This window comes from Drosophila pseudoobscura, chromosome 2, assembly GCF_009870125.1.
Source record: "Drosophila pseudoobscura strain MV-25-SWS-2005 chromosome 2, UCI_Dpse_MV25, whole genome shotgun sequence".
Taxonomy (NCBI): Eukaryota; Metazoa; Arthropoda; class Insecta; order Diptera; family Drosophilidae; genus Drosophila; species Drosophila pseudoobscura.
In genome coordinates, this window is record NC_046679.1 from 7,478,095 (window position 1) to 7,493,245 (window position 15,151).

Sequence of the window (15,151 nt, forward strand, 5' to 3'; positions counted from 1 at the left end):
GAAGTTGACAAACAAGCAACACCAACAGCGGCAACAAACGCTTCATTGTTGCTGCCTGCCACACGGCGCGCCGCGGAGGGTTGCGACTCCTGACAAACAGCGGACTTCCTTTAGGGCGGCTCATCCTGATGCGGATGAGGCATGGGATGGGAATCGTGTTTCATGGGTGGTCGGTTGGTCGCTGACTTTGACTTGGAATTTGTCTAGCTTTGCACTTATCGCCGTAATATAGTTATGGATCTACAACACTGGCGGTTGAATAAATTGGACACAGCTGGACGATCACTCCAGCCACAAAGTTGATAAGAAACACCGAGAGGCAGAGAGACAGCGAGACAGGGACGGGCAGATCTTTCTGTCTTACTCTCATTTGTTTTTTTATGATTATTTTTGATTTGTTTTTTAACCTCAATGCTAGCGTCGGCCATTCATTCGCTGCGAAACATTAAAAATCATGTAGTCTTGACTTTTATTATTCATTATATTCGCATTCATTCATTTTGGATTTCCTTCCAACTGCAATTCGGAGAGACAGATAGAGATAGATGGCGGTCGGTGGTCGGTTGAAGGGGTCTTCTGGCGTGCCATTAATAGAGCTATCAAGTGCTGGATGCCGCTGATGACAGTGCTGCGGCTTATCAAGCTGCCGGTTGCAAGTTCCCCTCCGTTTAAAATTGCATTTCTCAACACACAAATCACAAATCACTGCGAGGCATGCAATCTCTCACACAAATCATTTCATTTTTGCCCAGCACAACGACTACGACAACGGACAACCGACAACGATGGAGCCAAGTGTCATTAGCGTCACACGTCCCGATCCCAATCCCGATTCCCGATGCCCGTCCCCTCATCCATTCCATGCTCCTCTTGTTCTCTTTAAGTGTTTATTAGTATGAAACATTTATCAGCGATTATAATTATATGCCTTTATATGTATGGCCGTTTGTGTAGTGAGCTCTGACGACCTCTCGCGCTCTCCCTCTCTCTCTCTTTCAGCAGATAGCGGGCTGCAAGCGGACAGGTTTTGAGGGACGCCACTGTATGCTAAATGCTTTTTAAATGCTCGAACAGGAAAATTAGGCAGAAAATGTTTTAGCCAGGATACACTCGTACAACAACAGCTACCCACTCTCGAGTGGACACGCCCCCTCTTGCCCCCCTTGTTCGGCTTTTTGTTCCCTGGACAAACATTCTTGCAGCAACAGCAACACCTAAGACATTAGCATTACCATTATCCTGCGTCCACTGACCGACCGTCCGACCAGCAGTGGGCGTGCCACCGCCCTCGAAAGGCAAACATTCAATGACAAATTATGCGCCCAGTGCTTGAGGGGGCGTGGTCGGCTCACCTGACGAGGTAGGCAGGCGGGCGGGCAGACAGGTTTCGTTATGCCACCTACAAGTCCACCGCCGCCTCCCTTCCCCCGAGTTGGAGCGTGTCGGGGGCGTTTTGTTCGGGGGCGTGTGCTGCAGGGGTGGGGGGGAAATTTGACATTTTGTAATTCGCTCTCCCAAAAAGAAACACACCACAGAAATTATCTAGCGTCAACAGGAAGAAAATTGTGTAGAAAATTGTGCTAGATATACACACATTTTCCTGTTCAACAGAATGGAAATTGTGGGTTAGCCTAATGATAAACGACATTAGCGACGGGGAAAGGGTAGGGGCACGGCAACGGGATGCAAATGATTCGATAAAGTGGGGGGAAGTGCCGCAAATTGGTTGCCGGGAGAGAGGGCAAAGACCCAGAGTCTTGGTTCGATCATTGAACTTCTTGCGAATCTCTGCCCTGACAATTGTCTCCGGCCGAAAAAAGAAGAGCAAATAATGACGACAACCACAAAGAACGCGAAATGCGGAATTGTAAGCACCCCGCCCCGTGGAGCACCACCCACACCCACACACACCCACTGCATGTGGCACGCGGATACACACATGTGTCTTGGGCTAAATTTAAACAACTTTTTTTTGCCCGTACCCGTACGCTTTCAATGGAAAAATATCTTTTGTAGCGCCAAATGGCGCCGTGGCACAAAAGTTCCATTCCCATTTCGGTTTCTCAGCCTTCTTTTTTTTTGCCTTTTGCCATTCGTTTGGTGGCTCTTCAAATATTCATTGAGTTTGACTAAAAGGCAGGGCATACACTCAGGGCCTGTCTCCTGCCTCCAGCCGCCAGCCGCCTGCCGACTGCCTCCTGCCTCCTCCATCCGCCATTTCATTAGCCAACATATGGAGCAGACAGTCGGAGAAACTGCGAATGGGGCAGGGCCATTCAGCAGCTGGAGCTGGAGCTGTAACTGGAGTCCCAGTCCTCTTCACATTTAAATGCGCACATAATTTCTAATTTGTGCGTCTAATTTATGTGCTCTCCGAGGCAGCGAGAGACCCCAAAAACTTAGCACAACAAACTTGCCAATTTAACGGGCGCCCAACCAGAAAAAAAAAAGCAAACCAAACAGCATCCAAGTAAAGTAGAGCAGGGCACGATGGAGAGTGGAGAGCGTACAGAGAAAGCGGCAAAGTTTTTCTCCACTTGTAAGAAATAAGAAATAAATAAAGCCATTTCTTCTAATATACAAAAAGCCTCGAACGTTGGCAAGAAATGAGAAAATTACTTTTTTATAAGCACGAGTCGTCCAACCACCCCTCGGCCACAGCCACACAGCCACACTGCCACACCTTGATGTACATTGAGGGGAACCGGAGAGCCGAGTCCTGAGAACCGGAGCACCGAGTCGTCGTGAGGCCTAAGTCCTGAGTCCTGAGGGTTGAGGTCTGAGGTCTGAGGTGTCTGTTTGTGGGGGGGTGACAGCCAAGTACATTGCCAAACATTGCCTAATTTGGAATTGCCTATGAAATGTGCATTAGAATAACTAGAATCTACTACCAAAGTGTCATCCCTCCCTCCCACTCTGTGGGCCATCACCCTCTGCCAAAAAGGCCGAAAAAGGTGTGTAATAAAAATAAATGTCTGTCGTTTGTTTATATCAAGAAAGCGACAATTTTTTGCCCCCGTGCTTCCATTTCCTTTCTCTAGAGCCCGGCAAAAAAAAAAAACACGTTGCGTATACGCCGCATTGTCTGAGCGAAAACCCTTTGTAAACACCTGGTGTGGTCCACTAAAAATCCTGCAAGAAGCACGCACATTGATTGCTCGAGCCAGAGCTGAAGAAGCGAAAAAAATCGAACTAAATTTTACGACATAAACATAAATTTTATGACAGGCGAAAGAGTAAACGCTCCGTAAACCGGGAACTGGGAACCGGGAACCGGGCACCGGGGAAACGGGCACCGGGCACCGGGGAAACGGGCACCGGGAAAGGAAATCAATTTTATGCGCTCTGGCCAAAAGTAAGAAAAACAAATAGTGCCCCATCAAAGCGGCCAGGGAGATAGACAGTGCCCCAAGGAATGGGGAAACGAACTATAAAATCTATGTGAGAACTATTAAAAAATCGTAAAAGAAAACCGTTCAGGGGGGGGTGTGAGAGTTATCTGGACGGGTCGGGGAGTTGAGGTTGTAGGTTGTGGGTGAGTGTTTTTACTGGCGGCGGCCTTTGGCTGTCGTAAAGTCGCCGATGGAGATTTATTTCAGGGCTTCCCCGGTCCGGTCCGATCCGGTCCGGTCCCGAGTGCGGCTGGCTGCATTAATAATGCCATTAAAGGCCGGCATTACAAGTGTAATGTAATAATTGTCCTTGATGGAGCTGCCCGCCCATCTGGCCATCAATGGAACTCTGCAATTAGGCCAAACTCGAGCCGAGTTCCATTGCACATCATGTATTGATGATATGTGCGGCTTTTTTCGGGCCCTAATGTAAACGCATTTAAACGCAATTACTTTTCACTCGATGGTGTGTCTCGTTTCTTGCTGACACGTACCAAAGCCCATTTTTGTGGCTCTTGTGGCTGTTGGCTGTTGCTGATGATGATGATTGCCGGCGTCGCTGCCGCTTGGAGTGTCGTCATAAAGATCTTTTATCAAAACGTTAATGGATTGACTCATACTCATACCTGTCCCTGCCTCTGTCTCTGTCTCTTTGGATAGTTGCGTGCACTTCTTGTGTGTGTGTGTGCATAAGGGAAACATCCGTACTCGTACTTACACGTGTCTCTGTCCCAGTTTGGAACTATTGCAGTGGCTCTTCCCTGGCTCCTGCAATGTGTAATGTGTAATGTGAAGTTAATGAAATGGTTCCCACTCTTTGCCCACTCTACGAGTGTATATGTTTTGTTGAAAATGTTATTAATTATAGGCGCACCCTAATTTGTTGCCTTCGGGGCCGTGTTGGACGAGTTAGTTGGGTAATTTGCCTCTGGCCAAGTCCCCAAAGTCATCAGAATGTGCTGAAAGCCTATATTAATTGCATTTTAATGAAACAGAAAAGTTTCCGGCCCATAGCGAACCCTTTTTCTGTTGAATCTAGATCTCTAACAAGATCCTAACTGCCCGATACGAATGGACTTGTTAATGATATGGTAAATGCACACAGTCCTTGGAGTCTTGGATTTACCTCCTATCTATCTCTCTCTCTTGTGGCCTTTATTGGTCCGACCACAAATGAAATTAAATATTCGCAGCTGGAAAAACGAAATATATAAAAATATGGAAGCTCTCTCTGTGGCCTGCCTGTCCTATTTGTTATTTTCCTTGCATTATCAGGCGCCACACAAAAAACAGAGAGAGAGAGGGAGAAAAAAATCAGATAAATAAAGCTCGCATATAGAGAGGCTTATATGGCACATCTGTTCTGTCCGTGTGTCCGTGGGTTGTGTAGGTGTATTGTTGCTGATAAAAAATTCATTAATTCATATACAAAATGCAATTAAGCGCAGTGGCTGCCACAATAAAAACACGAAATCCGTGACGACCAACTAACAAAAAAAAAAAACACCAAACCAGAAACGAAACGAATTGAAAAATCGTCTAGGCTAGGAATACCCTGTGTACTTATTGTTATATATTAATATCACATAAATAAGGATATAGTTGAAGAATATTTCCATGGATAAATGTGTTTATGGACCTCAAATCGGAATTTGTCAGAGGGTATCAAAGAGTGGCATGCCGCCTGGCAAATGGTGAGTGGGCGTGGGCGGGCGTGGCGCAGGGTATAACAGCAAACGCAGCAGTTAAATTAACAAATTGCATGCATATTTTAATAAAATAAATATTTTAATAAGATTAAACTATAATGCAGCCAAATGTCAAAGCCGCGCGCGCTTTTTCCCCAGCGGATAACACACTCAAATGCAATCCAAAGGAAAAAAATGATGCTCTGCTCTGTATTTAAACCAAACAAAAAAAAGGCAAATAATTGCAGTGTTTTTTCGCGCTTTTTGTTTAATTTATGCGGTTTTCAATTACCCCTTTGATATGAATTAATGACCGCATAACAATGCATAATCCTCAGGCTCCATATCGCACTCTGGCACCCTCTGCCTCTGACGCTCCTCACATAATTTAATTAAACATTTTGTGGCAGGTGTAGCGGGTCAGGGGAGGAGAGGATATCATGTTGCAACCACCCTCCCCCCTGCCCTACGGTAGTTGCTGTTGCTTTCTTTGGCTGACATTTGCCAATCGGTTTGTGTTGCATGCTGCCTGCTGCATGCTGCTTGCTGCCTTCACTGAATTGTTGCTAGCGAATTCCTGCAACTACAAACTAAACCACAACAACAACTGCGGCAAGTACAGCAACAACATTCTTTTGTTGCTCGTCGGGGCAGCAAAATTTCATGCTTGTGTAAACTATTTGTCGACAATTTTGTCTGCTACAAAAGTCCGCATGCCACAAGACCAGACCAGGCCAGAGCGGACCCCATGCAGCAGAGCGCAGACACCAACTTGTGGCCGCTGCCGCTGCCACTGCCACTGCCGCTGCCACTGCAACTTGTGGCAGCAAAGCGTTGAAGCGCGCGCTGCTGGCACGGCACGAACATCGCTCAGCTTTGGCTTTAGCTTGGGGCCTGGTCTAATGATTCCCCGACTTCTGGCACTGGCACTCCCCGCCAATCAAGTGCAGGGCCCGGCACATCCTTGGGGCAGACAGAGTACATAAACAATGATTGAAATCAATGCAAAATGCTATCAGTGGAGTGGCGGGAGGGGGGCAGAACGTTCCAGGGCTCCTTCCGCTTGGGTTCGGTTCGGTTCGGTTTGGGTCCTTATCTGGAATGAAAAGTTTGGCGCGTTTAAAGTAAGTTTACGTGTAGCACGGCAAAGTGCATTGATAAGGCTGCTGCAACCCGTCCTGGCTCGTCCTGGTCTGCACTTTCTTTGCCTTTTGCTGATTAGTCGATCAATGTTCGGTCTGAACTGAATCAAGCTTTTAAATATGCAAAAAAAAAGGGGGAAAAAGTGAAGTGAAGCCATGCCAGCGGCATTAAGAGCTCTTAAGACTCGAACCAGTTTCAGAACCTCTCCGAACCAGTCCCCTGCCTCACTGCCATTACCCCTTTCCTCTCTCTGTCTCTCCCTTTGGCCAGCTCCATTATAGCTCATTATCGCCCCGAGCCACAACATCTTACATTATGCTGATGAGTTTTTTGGCCATTCTAATAGGAAAAGGCCTCTCTGCTAATTTATAAAAATAGAAGAAAAGAGGAAGAAAAACAACCCAAGGAAAACGAAATACAAAATGCGGCTACCTCTGGCTGGCCTGGTCTGGCCTGGTCTGGTCTGGCTGTTCATTAAATGACTGCCACGCCCACCAATGGCTGTTCATTAATTGTTGACAATGATTACCTGGCCCTCAAGAAAATGAAACGAAACGAAACTAAAGCAAAAAGCGGACTCGGACTCGGCCTGGCTCTGGCACTGAGTTCTCTTTTGGGTTTTGGGATTGCCTTGGGGTTGGGGTTGGGGTTGGGGCTGGGGCGATGGGCGCTGGGTGATGGCCCAAGCGAATGCAATTTCAATTTTCAACGACAGGTGATAAATAAATCGAAACGCAACGAATTGAAATGAATCGACAGAGGCAACAGCAGCGAACAGCAGCGGTGGCATCGTCTCATCCATCGGCAATCGATTCGTTGCGTTGCGAATGAAATTGCGCCATATTTGGGCGTTATTTGTTGCCCGACTTCAAGGTGGAAGAGTAGCAGGAGGGGCAGGAGGTACAGGAGGTAGGAGTAGGCACCAGCCTCAGGACAAAGACACTAAAGCAGCTCAAGACTGGGTCTCCGACGGGGACTGCGACTGCGACTGGGTCTGGGTCTCGGACTTGGACTCTGAGCTCTACCTCTGACTGAGGCGTTGGCAATGAGCGTCGAAGGCATTTAATTGCCACCACGGCATTTTGACGTCTACGCATCAGGGAGAGACCAGGACAGAGACAGCGACAGAGTCCCAGTCCCAGTGCCAGTCCAAGTCGCAGACCCTCTACTCTCTGTTTCCGAAAGGTGTTTTGTCGCCAGTCGAGAGCCCTGTCCTGTCCTGCCCTGCCCTGTACCGATCCGCCCTCCAATTGAGTGCGAATTGGCATTTCATTTGGCGCATTTGGCATTTTCGGGGAGCGTTGATCATTTAGCCGTGTTTAGTGTCCGTCGTTGTTGCGCTTTTTAATTTCGTTTTGTGCTCACGAAACACACACACACACACAAACACACAAAATACAAGATGCAACGAGACCAGGCCATGCCACAAAATGATTTAAGATGTTCGACTGTCATCGGTGACAACATTGACAGTAAAATTATTTCTACGCGCTGCAGAAGGTTAATTATCGTTGATTTATTTACAACAAATCAAGTCGACGAATACGATAAAAATACAATAAAATTACAGAAATAAAACTGCAGAATTTTACAATAAGTAAATGGAAATCAGGGCAGATGATCATGATCATCAGGAGGATAGTATTCCTCGCAAGGCGGGGAGATTCGAATCCTTCTCTATGAAAAAGAAAAGGAATGTTCTGTGCGATTAACTCTTTTTGTTGATACGAAAAATAAAACCATTTAATGCGATATTATTGCCATTTTTCGGCTTAAGTGTGGCTGCAAAAATGTTTATGGCCTTAAAACGCCATTAAATGTCAGAAAATAAAAATAGCAAAAAATTTAATAATTTATCGAAATAAAATGCGTGCAAATAAAATGCTCGAAAAAAAGATAAAGCACAAAAATTAAAAACGAAAAAAAATACACACACACACAACCTGACAGCCATAAATAATTAACAATACAAAAAGAGAGATGAAGCGGCCGAAGAGGATTCTGCGTTAATTTGCATTTTTGTTTTATGATAACAAAAAAAAAAAAAATCGAAAAATGCGAAAAAGTAAAACATTTTCAGCAACAAACATGGCAAACCGCAGGCAAAATTAAAACACGAGCACAATGTAAAAATATTAAATTAACATTAACAGGGAAATGAAGGCGGTTAGGCGGGAGTGGGAGGGGATGGGCGGGGAGGGGAGGGGCATGGTGTGGCGTGTGCGTGCTTGTCAAAGTGAATTTAAAATAATTATTGTACATTATGCGCCGCAATGCGTATTAAATTAAATGCTGCACAATAATAAAATTAATCAAGCAACAAAACAAAATTAAACCAACAAAAAACGCGCTAGAATAAAGAGCGAGAGAGAGGGAGTGGGAGGGGCCAAAAATTGCAGGAAGGTGACAGACAAAAGCCCAATAGAGCCACACAAAAACTATAGACAGCACGAACAAAAATAAAATGGTTGTAATTAAGCGTTTTAATGCTGCAATTATGGATAAAGAGTGGGAAGCACACACACACACACACACACACACACACACGTAATGGTTGGATGAACACGAAGTCCTGCGTATCCTTTGGGATAAATGGAAATAAGGGGACTTACAACAAATTTTAGAGCATTTTTCGTTTTGAAAAATTGTCAAAAATAAAGCAATAAAGTCAGGGCTATAAAAATGAGCAAATCTTATAGATAATTGATTAGTTTAAGGGATACAATAAAGTAAGTATATACACTATAAAATTCTTTATATACCCTCCTTATAGCCAGGGTATCATTTTACAAAAAAATTCCCATTTGCGTGCATTTTTTTGGGGATTATAAAAACATTTGCGTTTAATCCGGGAATATTATTTATTGGTAATTAGTTGAATGAATGCGGCCAACCCCAGCAATGATTCCTTTACAAAATCCTAATTGAAATAAATATGCATTTGGCTAATTCGCTGCTGTATTTTCTTTCCCGTTTCAGATGGTAAGTTCTTATCATCACTCAATCCTTCAGAACTAACATATGATGGTAAGTCACATTCCACATTAAGTCATTTAACACATTTGTGTAGAGTAGAGATACTTACTATATATACTTAGAAGATAGATTAGAGGCTAAAGGGGGACAGGGGGACGGGGGGACAGGGTACACGTGCTGACTTCCAGTTCGCACATCAATCAAAGCTGGCCGGAAAGAAGGCTGGGGCATCGATCAGTTTTGGGGGGCTTTGATGTCTGTCTGATGGCTGTCACTAATCCTGTTCGCGATCACGTTCCGGCCCGATCCACGCCCAGTTTGCGCACGGTTGCGGCTTCCTGTTCTGCTGTTCTCCTCTTCAAAATGAGAAATTTCTTTTTAATTTAGACTTAAACAGACTCGCGAAGGCAGCCGCCGCCGCCGCCGCCGCCGCTACTTGGGACAGCTGATAAAAAATCATTATAAAGTTAAATTTTAATTAAAAACTACAATCGATTAAAAGGGGGAAGAAGCTAAACAAAGGCCAGGGCCAGAGCCAGAGCCAGGGACAGGGACAGTGGCAGTGTCGGGCGACTGTCTGCGGCTCATAAATTGAACATCGGCGGTCTCCGAGCTTTCAACGTGCATGTGGCCACGCCCCCCCTCGACCAGACAGCGGGACAGCAGGACAGCCAGCAGTCATCCCCATTCAGAGGGACCAACCATCACAATGATGATGAACTTGTGCCAATTTTTTTGATGTGAAAATCTGTTCAGCGCTCGTCGCTCCTCGCTGCTGCTGTGCGCAGTGGCAGTTTCGATGATGTCCGAGGGCTGATAGTTGGACGCTTGCGTCATGGCCATGCCCCCTCCCCGCCACTGCCTGGCTGGCGTGCCCCTTGCGTTTGTGGCATTATATAAGCGTATGAGCATTTCGCTTTCATTAATGAACATGAGGCGAACGAACGGCACGTGAATTGAAATTTGATTTATGATCGAGCTCCACACAGTGTGGGGGGTTCTTAACCCGACCAAGAACCAGCCCATAGCCATACCGTCGGGCAGCCGGGCAGCCGGCAGCCGCCTCTTCGGCTCATAAAAGTCCCCGCTGCAGGACACAGTTTTCCCCCCATCTTTATGATGCGTTAAATTGAGGAATGGTGTGCCGGGGCATTTAAATCGTTAAACCTCCGCGGTAATATCTGAAAAATATTTCCAGAACGCCTTCAATTCGATTGTTTTTCCGGGATTGCGGGGCGCGGGGCGGGACCGGGACTGGGAGACCCACTAACCCACAGAAACAAGTGGTTCGTTCGCTCTTGTAGGCTCGACTCGGCTCGGCTCGGAACAATATGCCAAAAGTGTAATTTGTATTATTTTCGCCAGGTTTGCGGGGGGGCGCAGACAGCCGGCGGGGGGGGGGTCAGGGCCAGGCGCAAGGCCCAGACAGAAACAGAGACGGAGACAGCGAGCGAGAGGGAGAGGCGAGCATTTAAGCACAACTTTAAATAATCGTCTGTCAGAACTGTCAAACAAGCCGGCAAGCGCTAGAATTAATGGCGTAAGAGAAAGAGGGGAAGAGAGAGAGAGCGAGAGAGAGACAGCTGGTGGCTGCAATTTGTTGGGCCCTGCGCAGGCGCAAAGCGTCCATTGAACCTGCACTGTGCCCGGCTCGGCTCGGCCCTGCCCTGCCCTGCCCGGCCGTGTGGTATGTGGAGCACAGTGCCAAAGTTGCCACAAGTTGAATTATTGTTTCTGCTGCTGCCTCTTGTTGTTGTTGTATTTATTGCTAAGGGAGCAGCGACAGAACAGAGCAGAGCAGCGCAGTCGCAGCGAGCTAAAAACAATGTCGACGTCGCTGCCATTGCCATTGCGGTGCTTTATCACTTTTGCCGCTGTTGCTGCTGCTTCTGTCCCTCTCTGGAGTATCTGTGTGTGTGTGGCAGGGCTGTGTGGCAGTGTGTTTGTTGAAGTTTACACAAAATTAATGCGCTGCGCCGCAGCGGGCGAACTTTCAACTGTTGCTGGTTGCCGCTGCCTCTGCTGCTGCTGCTGCCTCAAGATGAAAAATTATTGCTTTTAATTTATTGCATAAACAAAGGCAGCAGCAGCACCACCACCAATATGTATGTGTGTGTAACGGCTCTCAAGGTCATGGTTAAAGAGTGCCCGCACACACAAACAAACAAACACACACACACACACATACACACAGAGCCAGACTGCGCTGCTTGGGGCTTTCCCCGGCGTCGCTGCCAACTGTCAAAAATGATTTAGTAGTTCAAAGCCGCGTTTTGTGCTCGATGCCGCCGCCGTCGCAGTCTCAGTCGCTGCCTCTGTCTCTGCTGCAAAAGTGCGAAAAGTGATGCGGACAGGGGACAGCGGACAGGGGACAGCGGACAGGGGACAGCGGACATCGGACAGGAGCTGTCAAATGCAAATACAGTAACAACAGCTACTGCCACACTTTTGACACATTGCAAGCGGCAGCGAATTTTGACAGTTAGCAAAGGTCAAACTGAAAGTAAAAGTTGACGGACGGTATAGCCCTGGGGGGGCTGGGGGGCTGCATGATAGATTGACATCATTCAGCCTTTCATTCACTTGTCAAGTGCATGGCCGGCTGGCCGCCTGGCCGCCTGTCTGCCGCTGAAACATTAGTTTTTTATAGTTCATTGAGCTCCATTCTCGCGAAAGAAGAGGAGCAGCAGCAGCATCATCATCATTGACAGCCAGAAACAATAAACTGACAAATCAAAATCAAAAACAACAACAACACAAATTAGCTAGTCATAAAAGATACAGCTACAGATACAGATACAGATACAGAGGGGGGACCCATCCAAATGGCAAACTGTTGATAGATCATTCGAAATAAATACAACACAGACTTTGATTTATGATGTTTGATAAATGAGAATTTAATAAATTTTTAGCTTATATCGCTTTTTTAGTGTGTGTGTGCGCGACGTGACTGTAAAGCCAGTGCCGAGCGGGCCGGGCCGTGCTGAATGGCAATTAAAAGTGGGGAGGGGATATCCGAATAAAGCCTCAGATCTATACGATAGACAAATGGTGGCGCTTATTTCCATAGATTAACAGGGTCTTAGTGTTGTCTCGGTCTCTGTTTCGTTTTGGCTTTGGATTCGGCATCTCTTGAATGCTTTTTTTCCAAGGCAATACTTACGACTCCTTGGCTTTCATCAAATTGAATTGAGTTCTCATCTAACTTACGAGCTAAGCCCTTCCAGGCTGCTCCCCTTTGATGCTTTTGGCTCATCATAATTCCGGAGCAGCCAGAACAGCCACCCACATAAATCCAGCAGCAAGTGCCTGATGCCTGCTGCCTGCCTCGTCTGGTGCTCGTGAATTATGCATGCAACAAATTGTATAAAAATTTCTGCAACTTTACGTGGTTACGTGCAGAAATTTGGAAATCAAGCGGAGCGCCAAGCAGACCCCAGAAATTTGAGGCATACTTGTCAGGGGTCTGCTGCTGGTCCCCAGCCAAAAAGGACCAAAAGGACTCTGGTGGCCTCTGGCTTAGCCAAAGTCAACCCCCAAAGGATATATGTGTGTGTATTCGAGTATTCTGTCGAGTCCCGGGCAACGTTTACAAAGTGATTACTTCTGTTTAAAAATTGATGTCTCGATGTTGGACACGTTTTCAATTTCCAACGAAATGGCGCGTGCTGCTGCCACACCCACACCCACACCCACAACCCCACCCCGCCCCCAGATAGCTCTCCCACCCACCACTTACAGGTGTACTTTCATGCCGGATCCATTTCCAATTGATGGCAAAACTTGTTGGTGCGTCAAAAATTGTCCCAAAGAAGTGCCTTAAGTGACTTTTTGTCAAGTCGTTAAAACTGAACAAAAAATGTGTTGTTTCTGCTTCTCTCACACTCTCTTTGGCTTTGGGTCTTTGCTTTGTCTTGTTTGGTTTTAATCACCGATCGGCTGTCATGTCTGGGTCTGAATGGCAATTAAATGGTCTACGAATCGTTAAATCATGGATGATTAACTCAGTTCAGCTGCTGGGGCTGCCTGGTGCTGCTGTCCTTGAAGATTTAGTGCCGTTGAAAATCGTTAAGATCTGCTTCACAGTCCCCAAAAGAGTGGGGGCTCGTATCAATTCAATAGACGAACTGCTGTCGCATAATCGATGAAATCCCCTGCCCCGGACCGGTTGTGCTCGCTTTTCTCCACCCAGCCATCGAGCCATGGAGCCATCGAGCCATCGAGCCAGCCAAATTATTCGGCCATCGATGTCTAATTGCCACCTCGGAGGCAGCTTTGAATGGAAATGTGTCTCTCTGTTGTCTTTTGGTGGGCCTACCTCCTAAATGGCTTTTTAATTTGGTCAACGAAAACGGGTTGAAAACGTTACTGTTTTTTGTTGGCTACGGCTTGACGTTTTATGGCCCTTGGACTGCCTTGGGGGGAATGTGTGGAATGTTTGTTTCATTTGCATACGAGGGCCAGCCAGCTAGCGCCCTGAAGTATGCAGCACTTTTTGTGACTGTGCATATGTGTGTGTGTGGAAGGTGTGCGGAGAGCATGCCCCTTGTGACGGACACGAATTTCACATTAATTCATCGGTTTAAATGCCTTTCCCCAACTCAAACTTCAGCTGGCTCCCGGCGGAGGGCAAAGTTTGATTAAGCCCCCAGTCGAGAAATGCCAATAGCTAGCGTCGGTTTGGATACATACTTATGTATCCCATATACATGACCAACTTCCATATAAGTCGGATAGATAGCAGTCGGAGGAGCAGGAGGGTGGAGCAGTGGCTGGAAGGATATCCATTTGCCAAAATAGCAAAACTTGCATAAAAACTTTTGCGCAACAACTTGGACTTTTTCATCAAACAAAAGCAAAAGGAAAAGCACCCACACAGACATCGGGAAAATGAAACAAAGTTTTAATGCAGCCAGAAACACGAGCCGGGTGGATGGGGTGCCAGGGGGGAGACCGATGCTAGGCAGGCAGCCAACCAAGAGCCAACTAAACCAACCAAAACACACTCCCACTCGGGATAGACAAACTTGCAACGCGCCTCTCGTCCTTGTTGCCGCCCATTTGCACAGCTGTCAGTCAGTGGAAAATATACCCACACACACACTTACAGAGAGCGAGAGAGAGCGAGCTAGAGCGAGAGAGAGAGAGAGAACCAACATGGCGAACAAAAGTTTTGCTCGCTGCGGCAAAAAGCGGAAATGCATTCAAAATCTAATATGGCAGCCATGGTCATGAGCAGCAGCAGCAGCAGCAGGAACAACAACTGAGACTCGAGTCGAGTCCTCTGCCACTGGCGCTGCCACTGCTGCTGCTGCTGCTGCAAAGTAGCAGCTAAACAAAAAGGCTAAAGAGTGCCAAAGAAGAAAATGCAATTTTCTGAAAAACCCATTAAATGTTTGCCATCACAAAAAAAAAGAAGAGAAAAGCAGGAGAGAGGGAATAGCAGAATAAAAGAAAGGCAGGGAGGGAATAGCAGAATAAAAGAAAGCAAGAATCCAAGGCGGAGGTGGAGGTGGAGGTGGAGCGGCGGGGCAGATGGAGTTGGATCCACTGCAAATAAAGCAAAAGCCGAGCCAGAAGATGGCGTCTCTGTCCTGTGATAGACTGCGGGCTATGTGCATATAGAAAGTATATAAAACTAACGACAGTATCCCAACACCAGCACCAACACGGACTCCGACTCCAGCCCCAGGCCCCAAGCCCCCACCATGACTTGGCATTTGGCTGTGTGTGTTTTTTCTTTCCATTTTCCATGCCTCAGCATAGCATAAAGCCATTAAAAGCACTTTAAATTGGCCAAAAATATGCAACTTTAAGCTGGTATCGAGCCGAGTGGGGCCTTGCCACATGTCAGTGCCACCAAAAGGCGCTGCACAATGTGCTGATAGAGCCATTTACGCCGTCAGCACATAATGATGATGATGATGATGGGACAGAGAAGCTGGCCTC

General features: G+C 46.8%; 1 protein-coding gene across 3 annotated transcripts in view; it reads left to right on the top strand.

Annotated features, from left to right (window-relative positions):
* The window catches only part of hth (Meis homeobox homothorax), a 106,745-nt gene that overhangs the window by 58,541 nt on the left and 33,053 nt on the right, over positions 1 to 15,151 (top strand). For 2 of the 3 annotated variants that reach the window (XM_003736317.3, XM_003736321.3), the window contains exon 8: positions 9,203 to 9,250. In XM_003736317.3, the coding sequence (XP_003736365.1) occupies positions 9,203 to 9,250 (48 nt within the window). The remainder of the gene's footprint in view (positions 1 to 9,202; positions 9,251 to 15,151) is intronic. The other variant, XM_003736316.3, reaches the window with a different exon arrangement.